The following is a 14684-nucleotide window of genomic DNA, read 5'->3' as shown; positions in this document are numbered from 1 at the left end:
GGGAGCCAGAGGGAGGGAGAGACGGGATCTTCCTTTGGTCTCGTGGAGAAAAATCTCTTCCTTGGTTAATCAAAAATGTCAACAGAGTAAAAGAGAAGCCCACTTCCAGCTCAAATCTTCACATTATTTCATGTCTTCCCTATTTCTCATTTTTGAGCAGCTGTGCTAAAAACCAGCTCGGCCCCCTGAGGAGCTTGCCCAATATCTTATATCCACACACTGAAGCGCTACAGCTGCTTTGTGTGCAGTTGTGTCCTGAGTGTCCTGAGCAGATTTGCTTTTAGCTACCTGTGTACCATCTTCTTCTAAGCCATATCAGTCATCTGGTTTAATGCCAATGTGGAAGGAGTCATCTCTCTGCTGCTGCTGTACAACACACCCAGGGGTCTTGCAAAATCCATCATAAGAAAATCCGTTTGCGACTTGTTCTGAATACAGTGAAACGGGTACCCACGAAAATCAGTAATCGTAGCAGTTTCTAGCACAAGACTATTAATGACACTAAGGAAGGTTACAACACTTGTTAAACTGAAATAGTTCAGCTACTACATGCAGCCTAGAAGCGGATTTCTGTTGACTGATAAACTGAAGTTTTAGTATGTGAAATATAACCCCGCTTTCCTTTAAATGTTTTGACAAATGACATCTCTGACAATGAAGCCTTTTACTGCATATCCTTCTGGGTTTATCGTATTCCTGTCTGCCTTGCTGCAGCAGAGCCATGGACAATGCAAAGAAGCAGCTAAAAAATCAGAGATGAATTTGAGCGTAAAATATGATCTTCCTAACTTCATCGCAGAAACACCGATTCAGAATGTAGTTTTATACAAGAATCATGTTTATATCGGAGCAGTCAACAAGATTTATGTACTAAACGAAACTCTCCAGAACATTTCTGTGTACAAGACTGGGCCCGTTTTGGAGAACCCTGACTGCGCACCATGCGAAGACTGCAAAGATAAAGCCAATTTATCTAACAGTGTATGGAAGGATAATGTCAACATGGCACTGCTCTTAGAAACTTACTACGATGATCAGCTCATCAGCTGTGGTAGTGTGTCCGGAGGCATCTGCCACCGTCACATCCTTCACCCTGACAACCCTGCTGACATTGAAAGCGAGGTGCACTGCATGTACTCACCCCGGGCCGACGGAGAAGCCGATAATTGCCCTGACTGTGTTGTAAGCACTTTAGGAACCAAAGTTTTGGTGACCGAAAAGGACAGGTTTGTCAACTTCTTTGTTGGGAATACTGTGACATCTGCATTTCAGCCACCTCATGTGCTGCACTCAATATCGGTCAGAAGGTTAAAAGAAACACAGGATGGTTTTGAATTTCTCACAGATCAGTCTTATATAGATATTCTCCCTCAGTTCCGCGACTCATATCCCATTAGGTATGTCCATGCCTTTGAAAATGATCACTTTGTCTATTTTCTGACTGTCCAGAGAGAATCTCTCGACTCCCAGGCTTTTCACACTAGAATTATCCGCTTCTGCACTTTAGACTCAGAGATGCGTTCTTACATGGAAATGCCTCTTGAGTGTATTTTTACTGAAAAGCGGAGGAAGAGGTCTATCCGAAAGGAGGTATTCAACATTTTGCAAGCTGCCTACGTAAGCAAGCCAGGGGCAGCTTTAGCCCATGAGATGGGCATTGGGTTGAACGATGATATCCTCTACGGCGTTTTTGCACAAAGCAAACCAGACTCTTCTGAACCGACCAACAGATCTGCTGTCTGCGCCGTCTCCGTGCGAACCATCAACGAGTTCTTCAACAAGATTGTCGACAAACAGAACATGAAATGTCTCCAGCACTTTTATGGGAAAGAGAGCAAATACTGCTTGAACAGGGTAAGTGACAATTAATTTGTAACATTTTGGGACTCCCGCTCTCTCTTTGCCTACTCCATTGCTGGGTAGCCGTCCCCTCTATTTCAGTTACAAAATGTAAGTGCCTGATCATTTCAGATTACTTAGCATTGCTGATGATTCATCTCTGTAAATCCTGTAAATTGAATATGAAAATCACTGAGGTCCTTATGGTGCTAAAATATATTAGTGGAACCGGGGAAAAAAAAATCCTTTTTTTTTTTTAATTTTAAGTAATTGTTTCTCTGGAGAGACTGTGATGCAGATAAATGGAACATTCAGGCAGTTGTTTTAGTGTCTCAGAAAAGTATTCCTTAACATTAGTTTCCATGTGCACTGAGTCGTCCCTGAAAATATCACTCATATTTTAAACTATGTTAATGCTGAATCACTGCCCTTCTTAGAAAAAAATGAAAGAGCTGGTTTGGAACACGCCATGAAGAGCCAGATTGTAATACAATTACTCATGCTTGCTACATAAACGGTCCCAGTGAAATCAGTTTTCTTAATGAAAGAAATGTCTATGAAAAGTGTATCTGAATGAGGATACCAGCAGTCTGGGACGCGAGGGTTGCCTTTCTGTAGACCGTGTGTTCAGGTGGTTGCTGCTTTCCAACCATCTGAAATATTGTATGTGAAGCAAGCACAGAATTTATTTCTTCCCTTCTGGCCAGTGTCTGTGCTGGTGTCAGGTCTTGTAAAGGAAATACAGAATCTGAGAATCAGGTACTTTTAACATTTATTTTGAAACATGAAACGTTAGAGCTTTCCGTTGTACCTGCTTATGCAGCAGGGACTTAAAAATCCTCTCTGTGGAGCTTTCTTTTCTCAAATACAAGAAAATTGGAGCTCAGAGGTGGCACACTGTCCTCTACCGGGGGCAGGGCCAGAGCTGTTATGATGGGGATCTGCTCAGCCTCATGAGCCAGCATGAGGCCTCTGTCAGGATGGAGCAACAGCTCAACCTGCATTTGGGGCTGGATGGGATCCATCATGCCCCATTGTTGGGATGGCTCCTGGTGAGAGTGGGAACCACAGGCCTTCATCACCCCTATACCACCAGAGTCTTCCTCAGCATGGCTGCTCAGCACAGGAACTTTGGAGGTTCCTTCCAACCCAGACCGTTCTATGATTCTGTGATCCCGTGGCATCAGGACAGGGCAGTGGCACATGTGCCGTTGGCGCTGGGAGCCTCTTGCACGAAAGAGAAGGGCTGCTCTTCACTGCCAGGGATGAGGCGGGGTGTTCTGCACAGAAGCAACCACTATAGAGCTGCCGTGGCTTCTCCCCAGTAGCGGGAAAGTGGTCAGAGGTGGGGTCCAACCCAGTCTGAACATCATCACAGCAGCCTCAGCATTCGGGGGACGACTGCTTATCACAGGCTCCAGGTGTTCAACACAGATGTAGGCATTGCCGGTGGTTGCTGATACAGCAACCACAACAGAAGTAGCATTTTATTCCCTTTTTTTGGGGGGAAAGGCAATTTTCAGGAACTAAAAGCAAGTTAGCAAACATTCAGTACAGTAACTTCTTACCTTTCTTCACTGTGTTATTGCTGTCCTAATTTTTCATTTCAGGTCTTAATATACTTTTTTGCTTTTCGTTTTTCAGTTCATTTTTAACAACGAACATTGTTCTCTCTGAAAGTACTTTTTTTCCTTATTCCTGGGGTATTTTATTTGTGTTGCTGTCTTTAAAGCTCGCGGCCTTTAACTTATCTCATTCTGTACTTGCCTATACACCCGTTTCATAAGGTGGTCTTTTCATAGCAAAGTATACCATTAAAATATTGACAGAATAATTTGCCACTTTCCACATGCTGGGAAGTGCTTTCCTGTTTCAAAAGCTTCTCCAGAGTCTGCTGCTGCTTTGCATATCAGAGCTGAATGTCTTATACTGCAGACAGTTTATTATAGTTGCCCATTTTCAAGAAATGTCATCAGAACTCTGCTTTCTGCTACATTAAATTGATAAAGGGGAAAATGTTTCTGTGATATCTTGCGGTTCCTTTAAATGGCTTAGAGGCAGTCTGAAATTTTTGTCATGATTGTTTGCTTAACACTGAATATCAAGACACTCACGCTTTGCCATCCCATTTCCTTCGTTTTATTCCTGAGTACTCATTAAGCCTCCAATAAAAAGTGTCCTGCGAGTTTTTTCCACGTTTCAATTGGTCAAAAAGATTGGTAAGAATTTGCCAAGCATCCTTTATACACCTGTTTTTCTCAGGTGTGTAAAATAGACCTGCAAGGTTGGAAGGTGAAGGAAGGGAAGGAGCAGGCAGAAGGAGGAAAGCACGTTATTTCTTATACTTGTGTCAGGAATGTCACATCTGGTCTTCCTTGATTTTGCTGGCTATAAAATAATAATAAAAAAAAAAGAGTCCCAAACTCCTCAACTGTTCTTAGGCCCTTTTTTGTACATTATAAAAAGGTACATGAGGGCATAAGCCATTTTTCCCCTTTTGTAAGTCACCTTCGACTTAAAAGAAAGCTTTTATAAACTGTGAGAGCGTGTCACAGTTTATTTTGGCAAAATTCAAAACTTGCTTTTTGCAGTGTAGCCAAGATGATCTTTCCCTTTGATGTTGAGAGAATGAAACCACAGACCACTGATGCAAGTGAAAGGCACTGACCACTGTGAGATTAAGTCATCGGACAGTGAAAGCAGTACAGCAGTAAATATGGCATACCACTAACTTCAACATTAAAAAGAAAAATGAGCCTTTAGCAATGTTTGCCAGGGAGTGCTATCTGATAATTTACAGTTAGGGTCTGATTGATGAAGGCCATTTCATGTTATCAAAAAAACTCCCACAAGACAATTGTACATAATTTTGTTGGACTTTGAGTAGTCCATCTTTTTAAGTGGCTGTCCCTCAGGACTGTTTAGTCTGAGGCTGCTAAAGGTAGAATTAGACTAAAATAAACCAGAATAAAACATCCAAAACACTTCCTCAACTCATTCTCCTCAGATTTTCAGCATTTTGAAAAAAATACTTCAACTCAATGCGGTTGGCAAAATCTCTTAGTTTTTAGCCTTGTTTCCTAAGGGAATGGAGTTTATGTGGTCATGCTGTTGTATGCCTGTATTTCTGTTAGTTGTCCTGACAACCTCAACAATAAGAAATCTTAAAGACGTGAATCAGGTGTGAATCCAGAGACAGATCCAATATACACTCAGGCTGTGGAAACCGATGAAGTTTAAGGAGCCCCTTTATAAACATCAGAAGGACTCACAGGGACCGAAGCAGGTATTGCTCACCCATGGGAAAAGTCTCCGTCAGAGCTTAGTTGGGCAGCAAAGTCAACCAACCGCAAGATATAAATCCGGACAGAACTGTGCTTCACTTATTCCAGTGCTCATGGAAGACTTTATAAAATCAAAATAAAGCTTTTCCAGTTGTGTTTAAGTGAAATACATAAGAAGCCAAACCCTGGACTCACTGAAGTCAGGGTTAGGAAAAGTGAATCTGATGGCGCATCTCATTGATATCAGATGTACCTCTGCAGAGCTGCGACCAGTTAGCACTTCCTAATAATTTCCTTCAGTGAAGAGCTGACTGTCACTTCAATGACAGCAAGGAGGGAACAGAACTTGCTTTGAATTAAAAGAAAAATTTGGAGTCACAGTAAAAGGGTTTTATTGCCCAAGCCAGGACAAGGATATCTGAGAGGTAGCTGCTGTGGAGGGTTTTGAATCACTGTTCAGGAATCTCCTCACCCACTGTGAAGAGAAAACTGGATGTAGGCTTTTAGCAGGATTGATTTGGTCACAGTTAGTCACTATCAGCCCTGGTGTGGTACTCCTCAAAGCAGATGCTTATTTCTTTTGCAGACATGGTCCAGTTGTGTTCACCTCTATTATGGATTAAATTCCAAGTGGGGAAGATGAGCTGAGTTTAGTCTTGACAATCTCAACTGTACATTCCAACTGTCATTAGTTAGATCATGGTCTTACGGGCTTTGCTTAGCCTTTCTGCGCCTCTTGTGTGCTAAACAATTGCGAGCTCAATTCTCTGATACCCAGCTTCAATCACTATTGACTTCCATGGAAAATCACCTCTAAAAATGAAATCCAAATTCAGGGCTGTAAAGTTCCTGTGGTTTTGTTTCTTCTACAGGTAAGTTCAGTTGAAAGCCTAAAGTACTCCATTAACCTTACAGGAAAAGAGAAACCACAGACAGGCTTTTGCCACCATGTTCCCAACAAGCGTCCTAAAGCAAGACAAACTGGTTGCCACCCCCTTCAAAGGAAAGACAAAGAGTTGGAAGAACGTGAAATGAAAACAGAAGATCACCAAAACAAAAGATGAAGTGACAGTAAAATAAACACATGGTGATGCTTCTTTATTACCATTTACACACATGATAGATGAGTAAAATTGGGTTATGCTTATATTGTAATGGAAGAAAATAATTGCTGCCTTCTATCAGGAAACCGCAAAGGCACTTATTGATCTGTCATCCTAAGGGTACATCTAGGAATATTTAATAAAATAAACAGAGACAAATAACTCTTTTGAGGCCCTGTAACTGTAATATCCCACACCATTTGGCTTAAAATTTTCGGCACATTTAAAAATAACACCACATCACTCTGATTAAGAAGGGTTGATGTGGCTTATTTAGATAATGTCACAGTGTGGAGGAAATGGTTTTTATATTGCAAGTAGAATGTGCCTGAATATTTTCCCTAAAAGTCAGGCACCAGAATCCGTCGGATTGGTTCAGTCATTTATTCCTCTGGAAACGCTGTATCAGATGGCATCCAGCCCTCTGCCTGGCACGAAGCCTGCTCCCATCCATACAGATTTTGTGCGAGCTTCTCTACGGGTTCTGACATCTCAGAAGAATAAACGAAGAGAGACTGGGTGATGGGCAATGTGCACTGACACCCTTGAACCACAGTAGTAAGGTGACAGGCTGCATCCACGCTCCTGTCCTGCGCTCACTGCCCGTCTGCTGCAAGCCCAACGCTACCCCAAGGTCCCCATTGTGCCCTGTACAATACAGTGCAAGGCAGGCTGCGCTCACCACCCCGCTCCCCTCCACCATTAGGCACGTGGCCATCTACCCACCTGGCCATGCAAGGCCTGACTGGGGCAAACAGCGTGGCATAAGAGATTGCGGGAAGAGTCTGAACTCCAGTTAAGCTGCATATGAGGGAGGTGCGGGTATGGGTATGGGTAGAGATATCATAGAATCATAGACTGCTTTGGGTTGGAAGGGACCCCTAGAGGTCACCTAGTCCAACCCCCCTGCAGTGAGCAGGGACACCTTTAACCAGATCAGGTTGCTCAGAGCCCCGTCCAACCTGGCCTTGAATGTTTCCAGGGATGGGGCCTCCACCACCTCTCTGGGCAACCTGTTCCAGTGTTTCACCACCCTCATTGTAAAGAATTTCTTCCTTATATCCAGTCTAAATCTCCCCTGATTTAGTTTAAAACCATTACCCCTTGTCCTGTCACAACAGGCCCTACTAAAAAGTCTGTCCCCATCTTTCCTATAGGCTCCCGTTAAGTACTGAAAGGCCGCCATCAGGTCTCCTTGCAGCCTTCTCTTCTCCAGGCTGAACAAGCCCAACTCTCTCAGCCTGTCCTCATAGGAGAGGTGCTCCAGCCCTCGGATCATTTTTGTAGCCCTGATACGGGTACGTGTGTGGGGAGAGTATGGTATGAGCATAGGTACGGCTATAGGTTTGGTTATCTCAGGCTGGGCCAGATTCAGAAGAGGTGTAACTACAGAGGTAGGGGCTGTTCTGTCCCTGGGGCTGGCCACATGGACACTGTCACAAGGTAGTTCCCAAGAAAAAGGCAAGGCAAGGAAAAAGGCAAGTCAGGGGGTTTCTTTGGAGAGTACCGCACCGCCCTGAGTGGTAGATACTTTTGCGGACTCTTCTGAGCCCCAGGAGCTACAGAATCCAGGGGTTGACCTGTTAGTCCCTGAGTGCTGGAAAAACTACAGAGTTTCGTTCTCCTGATCCCCTGTTAGAAGCCTGTCTGCCTCCCAGAGCTGCTGCTTGGTCTTTTACCATCTTCTTGATGAGCACTGGATTTTTCTGTGAACAAGTGGTATCCACTAAACTACTATTTTCTGCAAAGGGCACTGCTTTATCAGCCAGAGTTACTAATAATGTTCCATTTCCAGACTTCTAAATCAAATTCTTCCACTGAAAGCAGGATTTTCTATTGGTTATTAGTGTGGCAAAGTGACTCGGCTGCTTTTCTCTGGAATTGCACAGAAATAATTTCAAGCAGAAAGTAATTTTATTTTTTTTTTAAACACAGATATGTAGATTCTCTGGTCGTGTTTTTTATGTCCCAGAGTTTCAGAAGACCCTTAGATAACACTAAAGACTAGAACCGGACACAGAATCATTTTCTTATCCTATGTAACTTTGCCAATTTTAAAACCTTTACAGTCACACAAGAAGAGACATCTGAAATGTAGACTAGCAGGTATGCAGCATTTAGGACACTCACTAGAGATTTGTAATACCCAGATGTAAGCCTCTTTTCCTGGGTTCAGACCAAATTCTAACGCTCCTTTGCCCCAGATTAGGTTCCTGACTAGTCTGCTGATGGTTATTCCGCAATGGGACTGTGTCAGCCCCTCCTGAAAGAGCTGCTTGGATTTCTTTATAAACAATTCCATGTTCCAGAGAGAGAGAAGCTGATTCTGCAGTGCACTGCATGCAGGTCTGAGCCCTGGATTCATCCCACCTGGCTTTAGTAGGTAGTTGAGACATCTAAGCAAGCAATGAATTTTCCTCAGGTTCTGCTGCCAAGCAATGGAGACCCACATAAATCCTGACAAAGCAGACATCTGCCTTTCACCTCACTCAGCACCAGCCTTACCTCAGCAGTTTCTCTACTTGCTCTACTTGATCTGACTCAGGACCACATATTGCCGTCATTATTGCTCACTAAAGTAACAGCAGGTAATTATTATCCAGGAGAGGGTTGTGTTACTCAAACTTCCAAGGTGGCATGTGGGTTTCTGATCTCAGACAGCTTTTGCATCAGAGTGGAATTACTCCTCATTTCCAAACATACAAGTAAAACCAGAGTCAAGGCCCATAGCAAATAACAAAAAAATACTGCTAAGGAAGAAGATCCACGGTATAAATGGCTCAGAAAGCAAGTGTAGGTGACAAAGAAATATTATTTGCACTGTCTGTGGCGTGGGTGAAAACAATGAAAAGTTAGAGGAGGAATGATCTTGGGGGAAGCGATAACGAGAACTTCATTTTCCTAGGGCAGATGTTACCCTGCTTTTAAGCACAGCCTGTGGAAATTAGGGCAAATTGCATGAGTTTCTCCTTATTTCTGGGCTCCTTTCTATCCCACACATCTCTTGCACCACTGTTTTGGCTAGATGTGCAGTTGTTGTGCAATGTTCTCTTGGAATAAGAGTCTCCACACTCAGCATTATTTTAGGATAACTGGTCTACTTGGAACTCACTGCTTTTCTATTTCATCACAGCTTCCATGTAAATAAGGACTTCTATGAAAAATGCACCTGATGTGCACTAAAAATGTACAACAAAACTGCTTTTATCAACACCACATCTCCGATGCATTATTTTATTTCTTCAAAATGTGTAATTAGTCAACACCTCTCCTTTGATAATCTGTATGCTGAGTTAAATGTTAAATTAATATAAGGGAAATCAGCAAAATACAAAGATTACTTAGGTCCATTTTATCTGCTGAATCAATAGGACTTACTTAGTGCTAATGCACTAACCAGATTATAAGAGCAAATGCAGCACTGTTCAATGACAAAAGCAAATAACTCTTTGAATGATCTTGACAATAGAACATGTAATCATCTTAATTTGTATTAACTAATTACATTGAACATGGATGTCTTTTTACCTATTACCTTAAGTGGAACATCAGTATAGTAACTTCCTTCCCCCGTCTCGTTTTAGCAGTGAGGTAGATCAAAGCAACAAGTATTAAGAGTTAGTGGGATGATACTATGTAAAGTCTTACATCAATGGAGTTCTTAAAAAAATTTCTCTTTCTCTAGGGGTCATAAAAATTTGTGTAATCTTTCCATTGGTTTCAGTAAGTTCTAGATCAAGTCCTTGAAGTTAAAAGTGTAGCTTAAAAATAATTAATCCTTCAGTAATTCCCTCTAAATTGTTCCTTATTTTGCAACAAGTACTATTTCGAAGGGTTGGTTTCCTGTATAACTCAGACCTTCTCCAGGTAGTAGCAACACATAGTAGCGGTCACTGCGTAGTTAGGATTGCTTGACTGTTTCCATCTTAAAAGACTGTTTCCAGTTGCTTGCTTTTTCTTCAAGTCTCCTACTTCGCAGCTGAGAATTGAAAGGGAACATACTTCTCCTGTATATTATAAAAAAAGACTCTGAATTGCTTTCAAATACATTAAGAATATTGGGAAGAGGGGGAAGGAAGAAGAGGGAAACAATTATTTGTTTAAAACAAAAAGAAGAAAAACTCTTTTACCTTTTAGAGTAAAGCCTCAGTGCCTCAGCAGAAGTTCTTAAAAACAGGAGAATCCAGTCCCCTGCCCCAGGTGTGTTCGGTTCTCTGTGAATGCTGGGCTGAGTTCACATCACCTACACCCTCAAGGTGTCTTTCACTGGTCAAGAAGAAACCAGAAGCATGGTGCATCTGCTTCTATGGGAACTGTTTAGCACGTAGATTTGTGTCCACTGGCAAAATTGAGCTGTTCCATATATTATTCTTTTTCTCCCTTCCTTAGGATTACACGAAGTGCTTGGTAACGGTGTCTGGTGCTACTGTGCAAAAATCTGTTTTACAAAGCACATAGCATTTTGAATGCTGTGTTTGCAAATACTTTTCTCTTGTCATGTGACTTCTGAGTAATTTCTATTCCACTTGGGAATTTCTGTTCTTCTTGGGAAGAACAAGTTAAGTTGTTGGACGAAATAGAGCTTGAAGAAGAAAGAGAAATTCAGCATACCTAGTACCTATCCCAGCCACATTAACATGGAAATTAGCTGTCTTTCTGTGCTGTGAGAGCAGCAGGTGGGGAACACACTGCGTATCCCCAGCAGACTGCTCTAGTCTGGCTTCCCTGTAGTCTCTACAGCAAATAATAGCTGACTCATCCATTTGGGATGCTTCTTTCTGAGGACTTACGCACCCTGTCAATACCAATGTGTGCAATAGTTCAATACGAAAGACTCAATCTCTTAATTGGTAATACTTGATAAAGGAAGTGAAATGGGGGAATATGAATGTAATGCAATCTTGGTAGCAATAAGGAACACGATTCATGTGCATTTGGCCTGCTGTTGAACAGTACCTGTGACTAGTACTGAGGTACAGCCATCCCTGTTTAGTTTCCCACAATTGCTTCTCTTGGAAATGCAGCAACAAGTTTTGGGAATTCACACCGCAGTTATGCTGACCCAGCGCGGGAGGGGGTCTCGCTGTGGACTCGCAGTTGATCATGTTGGCAAAAGCCAACAAGCTACATCCAAAGAATTTCTGTTTCTCATGTTCCTCAGTTCTGGCTGGCTTCTCTTCTGCCTGTTGTGTAGCGCTGGAGTTTGTTCACAAGAGATTCTTTTCTGGTCAATTACTTCCAAAAAATAAATGTGTCCATATTTTTTCTATGTATCATCACTGAATGTGCTCATAACCGTAAAGAATTCAGACACCCTGTGACACTTATGTATAGTGAGAACAATAAATGTGACTATGACTTTTTAGAATTGCTAGTAGTAAAATTTCATGCATTTCACAAACTTTCTGTCTTGCAAATTGCAGAGGAAAAAATGCTCCTTTGTGATAGCACAGTGGAAAGCTATTTATGTATTTCTCCTCTTCTCCATTGCGCTTTATTGACTCTGACCAGCTATGGCATGAAACCACGTGGGAAGGGAGAGAGCCCCTTTGCCAAGGGAACTGACAGAAGGCAAGAAGTGAAGAGAGTCTGTAAATGTGCCAGAAGCCAGAAAGTTGATCCTGGTTATTTTTCTCCTCTCCCCAGTTTGTCAAAGAGCTATAAGTACAAGGATCTTAGTAGTCATCTCTGACTGAGTCCAGAATTAAAAAGACTGGTATGTGACAGCTGGGAAGATTTATGAGGTTTATGAAATTTAAGGGGTAATTAATTTCAAAGATAATGATGATAGACAGGCCAAATTTATAATGTCCTTCACTTTTATTTAGATGGGACTGGGAAGCAGACAATGCAGGTTCTGATTCCAGCCCTCTAACAGACCTCCAGCATGATGCTGATCAAATCACTCATCCTCTTCAGGCAACACCCTGGCTTCTCAGAGTTATTGGGGCCAGAATTTCACTTCTTGTATTTCACATGAAGAGAAGCAGTGATCAAATGCACTTATCACCTGAAGAGAAATACTGGAAACTACCCAGAAAATTCAAACATATTACAGAACAGCAAAACTGTGTTGGCTAAAAATACACAAGAAAATTTAGAGAGGAAAATCTGATAAGGTTCTTTTGTGTTCCTCACAGCTACTCTTCCTGTTCAGAGTCTGCCGTTCATGTAAATTCTTCACCATTATGTACTTGATTCCAGTAGGACAAACTCCTGAAAACTGTAGTTTTATTATTCATCTTAATTCACTGACCTCCACAACAGAAGAGATAAGCAACTCATACACCATCTCAATTTTTAATTGGCTTGGGAATTAATTTGTTATGTAGAATCATCTATTCATTCACTCTACAGCAGTTTCTTTGGAAAAGGATTTTTGCCATTTGCAGATATCAGGATCCAGCTCATTTAGCATTAGCTCATTTCCCCCTGCTTCATGTTATGCCCTAGAAATGCTCAAAGGAGAAAGGCTGTAGGCACTTGTGGGTGCTCACTTCTCTTGAGGGACACTCCCAGGATATGTAGCAGAAAACAAAAGTTGATACTTAGGAATTTGATTCCTGACAGCCAACAGGTTAAAAGTCATATAAACAAACCAGCAGGAAATAAGACTCCTGCTTATTCCTACTTTCACTTGAGTTGTCCTTCATAACTATGGTATTTTACAACTGACACTAGGAAATTTTACCTAGTTACTTTCAGACCATTTCTCCAATTTGTCAAATTAAATTTTAATTTCAGTGATTTCCTCCAAATTGCTTACAAGACAGTATTAGATGTTGTGCCCTGATTAAGTCATTAATTTCTAGTTTATTCAAGACATTACACATAATATCAAGACATTACACATAATAGCAGTTTCTAATTGAGCACTGCACTTAACAAAGAAGAACAGGTTTTGGCCAGCTCTAGAAGGACGAGCCTGGAGGAGCGTTTCTCCAAAGTGGAGTTGCTGCAAATAATAGAAAAGCTCCCAAAAAGCCTTTGGTTAAAATTTTGATTTTTTCCCCCCAAGTTTAGCGATTCAGACTAGAGACTACACTCTATGATCAGTTCTGACACTGACCTAACTGAGTATTTTTTTGAGATTTTCATTAGTGGCTTTAAAATTTCCTCCCTGCTTTGCACTTTTTGCTTCAAATATGCAACTCTGTCCAAAGTATTATTTTTATGCTCACTGAATATGATATATAAATCATCAGTTGACTGCCAAACAGCGACAGCTCCTGATAGCCCAGCTCAGCGATGTCTAGAGACTTTTTTGGCACATTCATCTTCTGTGGACCGAATCCAGGGTAAATTCTGAAACACCACAACTTCCCCTATGAACAAACAAGATAGCGCTGGTTATCTCCTACCCTTCTGGACACGTCCGAAAGGCGGGGCTTGCCCGCACCTCAGCGCATTCCAGTGGCACACCTACACCAGCTTCACAAAGCCCTCGCCATGAATCACACGCACAATTGGCACCTCTCGTCCTACGAGAGAAGCAATATAGCCCAACCCAGGCACTTACCCGCTCGCTAATCGTCCGTTTCAATAGTTGTGTGATTTGTCACTGGAACTTGGCATAATATCCAGAGTGCATCATCTGACATCAGTTATTTTTCCACATTGACAGCCAAATGGATACTTATGTGTACCCTGAGAGAGAGGGAGGGAGCAATTCAGGCTTCAAAGAGTTAATTTAAAGCAGCTTCTTTGCTGAAGTTTTCCTTGTTATCAATCATCCTTTAGTTTTCTAAGTAGCCTTTTAATCTCTGCATTTCTACTCAAAGATCAAAGCCTTCCTATTTCTTAAACAGCTAACCTTACATTATGGTTAATCCATGAAGCACCAGGTTTTGGGAGAGCCATATGTGGAACAGTCTGCAGGTCCTTGGGCAGATACCCAAAATTACGACATCTCTGAGGAAGGCTGAGCTGACTTTGTGGTTGAACTGACTTCGGGGAAGCTAGGAAAGGTGCTGGGACAAGCAGGAAAATCTAGCCACTTGTTAAAAAGAGCTTGAACGGGGTTTCGTGAGGCATGTCAGGATGTCCAAATTGTGTTAAGATGACTACATAGGAAGAAGTACTTTTTTAAAGTTAGCACAGAAACGTCTCTCCCCAAAGTCACTTGCTCATGGCAAAAAAAAAGGAGTTACAGAGAAGAGCAGAGATCCCAAGTTGGGGGAGGGTAAACTCAGAAATCTGCCTTATTTCAAAAAGCATGAAAACTGTACATCTTTCTGCACTTGAACTATTCATACTCATTGTATGAGTAATCTTTGCACAGATGTTTCAGAAATACTTTTAGACTGGATAGGATACGAGTGCAAAAGAATAAAGCTTTTTGCTTGTTTGGTGGCCAAAGCAAAGAAAAGCTAAATTTGTCCCTTGTTGATCAGTCAAAAATACTTGAAGTATATTCAATGAGTGTTCAGTGTGCCCAGTGCAAAGCATTAGTTCAGTT

The 14684-nt window shown here is 41.8% G+C and overlaps 1 protein-coding gene across 1 annotated transcript in view; it reads left to right on the top strand.

Annotated features, from left to right (window-relative positions):
- The first annotated feature begins 642 nt into the window (after positions 1-642).
- Positions 643-14684, top strand: part of MET (MET proto-oncogene, receptor tyrosine kinase) — a 70496-nt gene continuing 56454 nt past the window's right edge. Inside the window, exon 1 of the mRNA XM_009646804.2 lies at positions 643-1854. Coding sequence (XP_009645099.1) covers positions 655-1854 — 1200 coding nt within the window. The 5' untranslated portion in view covers positions 643-654. The remainder of the gene's footprint in view (positions 1855-14684) is intronic.

Source organism: Egretta garzetta, unplaced genomic scaffold (genome assembly GCF_000687185.1).
Source record: "Egretta garzetta isolate BGI_Z169 unplaced genomic scaffold, ASM68718v1 scaffold169, whole genome shotgun sequence".
NCBI lineage: Eukaryota > Metazoa > Chordata > Aves > Pelecaniformes > Ardeidae > Egretta > Egretta garzetta.
The sequence above is the reverse complement of the archived record's forward strand: the minus strand, read 5'-3'. Positions and strand labels throughout refer to the sequence as shown.